This window comes from Asparagus officinalis, chromosome 5 (assembly GCF_001876935.1).
Source record: "Asparagus officinalis chromosome 5, Aspof.V1, whole genome shotgun sequence".
Lineage (NCBI taxonomy): Eukaryota > Viridiplantae > Streptophyta > Magnoliopsida > Asparagales > Asparagaceae > Asparagus > Asparagus officinalis.
The window spans coordinates 60,553,610-60,556,236 of NC_033798.1; the positions used below are offsets into that span (position 1 = coordinate 60,553,610).

Genomic DNA, 2,627 nt, shown 5'->3' on the forward strand with positions numbered 1-2,627 from the left:
GTATCTACACTTGTTTTTTATTGATTCTACTAGAGAGATATTACTGTGATGGTAAAATCTGTTGTTATACTGTGTGGGTGCATGACATGTTTGACGTCCTTGTGTTCACATTGGACTATAGCCTTGTGTGAAAATAAGGGCATCACATTTGGTATCGGAGCTCTAGTTCCAGCATCCTTAGGATCATCCTGTGTCGAGTCATGGAGCTAGGATAGAGTCCGCTAGTAATTCCTAGGATTCATGTATAGAGTCCGCTAGTAATTCCTAGATTGAGTGAGGACGTTATATATATAACTCGAAAATTATGAAATTTAATTTTTATGATAACTATCTTACTTGATTGAAAAGTATTTGCATGAATGATATGTTAAACGATTTACCTATTGATATATGTTACGTTATTTTGCTTGAGGTCTCATTTACTGTATCTTATAAGCTCTACTCCTGAATTTCAGATGTCAAGAAGAGGATGTGGTCGTAACCCGTGCTCAGGGAGTTGGGCAAGATGACCCAGAGGCCGAGCTACAGCATGCTCCACAGTACCTGATTGACCTCATAGCACCGCTTGAAGCCCGGTTAGTAGCAATTGAGGAGCAGATAGCGAATCAGGTTCTGCTAGTAACACCACCTCCAGTGGTTCTGCCACCAGCAGCTCATGTACCTATTGCAGAAGAGTCGCTAGCATTCACACAACCACTAGCTGATGATAGGGCTACGGAGCAGGAGGCTTGGCTCTGTTTAGTGGAGAGGTACCAAAAGATGAGAGCACCAGAGTTTCATGGCACATCAGATTCACTTACGGTGCACAAGTTGAAGGAAAATGTGGGGAATATTTCAGATATGCTTAATGTGGATATAGTACAGAAGCAGAGGCTAGCAACATTTAGCCTTAAGGGCGACGCAGAAGGGTGGTACCAACTTCAGTTCACTCCAGATCAGCGTATGACACTCTGCTAGGAGCATTTCATCTTTTTCTTCGATGAGCAGTATGTGTCAGTGGCGACGAAAGACGGGAAGGAGTTGGAGTTAGCCCGGTTGGAGTAGGGAGATATGACTGTAGTCGATTATGAGAGCAAGTTGGTGGGATTGCTCAGGTTTATGAGCATGTGGTAGACTGGAGAGCGTCAGGCTTAGATGTTTTTTATGGGGCTTCGTCTGAGTTTGTGCGCTATCTTGTATCCAGACAATTTTATTCAGTGTGGGAGGTTGCTGATGCCGCCATAGCACAGGAGATAGAGACCGCCATTTTTCAGAAGGGCAAAGAGGGGAGTTCTAAAGCAGGACAGACTGGAGAAAAGGGTAAGGGTAAGAGACCATTTTCAGGACCCGGAGGGCCCTAGCAGTAGGGCAATGGTTCATAGCAGCAAGGCCCTCATAAGAAGGGACCTCAGTAGGATTAGAGGATACAGAAGCAATGCAGGTTTCAGGGAACTTGTTTTTCACTGCCACAAGTTTGGACATAGAGTCGTAGAGTGCCACAACGCACTAGCCGGAGGCTAGCAGGGCAAGAATCAGGGTCAGTAACAGCAGAACCGTGGATAGGATAGAGGTCAGAGCTAGTAGGTAAGACTTGAGGCACCGCCAGTAGTTCTGAGGATAGAGTGACAAGTGCGATCTATCCAGGAGATTCCTCAGGGATAGATAGTCTAGTATACCATGGATCCTTCAATGCAGCGGTCCACAACTTCAATCAGAGTGTATGTAGTTGTACTGTGTGATCACGGTGTGAGTGAGGCCGTAGTGGAAGGTACATTCCTTGTGAACTCCTTTCCAGCCAGTATTCTTTTCGATTCAAGAGCTTTGCATTCTTTCATCTCTTATGCTTTCATGACTAGACTCCAGCTTGTAGCACAACCTTTAGATATTCCTCTATTAGATTCTACTCCTTTAGGAGAAGTGTCCCTCTTAGAGAGTATCTGTAGGAGATGCATTATCAGCTTAGATGACTCTGAGTTCGTTATTAATTTGATTGTTTTGCACATGTTTGAGTTCAATGTGATTCTTGGTATGGATTGGTTATCGTCCTACCATATCAGTATTGACTATTTTGTGAAAACAGTTAGCTTGAAAGCATCCGATGGGACTGACTTAGTTATAGTGACCTTACAGGGCAACTAGTTTACATAGTCATTTCTGGCATACGTCGAGGAGGTGATATTTTAAGATCAGGGTATTGATTTGTGCGAGACTAGAGTCGTCTTAGAGTATCAGGATGTCTTTCAAGACATACCTAGATTACCTTCAGTGAGATTTGTTGAGTTCTGCATCGAGTTATAGCCAGGCACAACACCGATCTCCCGTGCACCTTATCGTATAGCACCTGCTGAGATGAGGAAGCTACAGATTCAGTTAGAGGAGCTCATTGCTTAGTGTTTTATTTGCCGGAGTCATTCTTCATGAGGAGCACCAATCCTCTTCGTGAAGAAGAAGGACGACAACATGCGTTTGTGCATAGATTATTGTGAGTTGAATAAGGTCACCATCCGAAACAGGTATCCACTACTGAGAATTGATGACTTATTAGACTAGTTGTAAGGAGTGTAGTGTTTCTCGAAGATTGATTTTTATTCTGGCTATCATCAGTTGTGGGTTAAGGAAATGGATATCCCTAAGACTGCCTTTTTGAC

At 43.6% G+C, this 2,627-nt stretch overlaps 1 protein-coding gene across 1 annotated transcript; it reads left to right on the forward strand.

Annotated features, from left to right (window-relative positions):
- LOC109841897 lies at positions 1,657-2,118 on the forward strand. The gene has a single exon (XM_020410819.1). It carries the CDS (start codon positions 1,657-1,659, stop codon positions 2,116-2,118), a length of 462 nt encoding a protein of 153 aa, XP_020266408.1.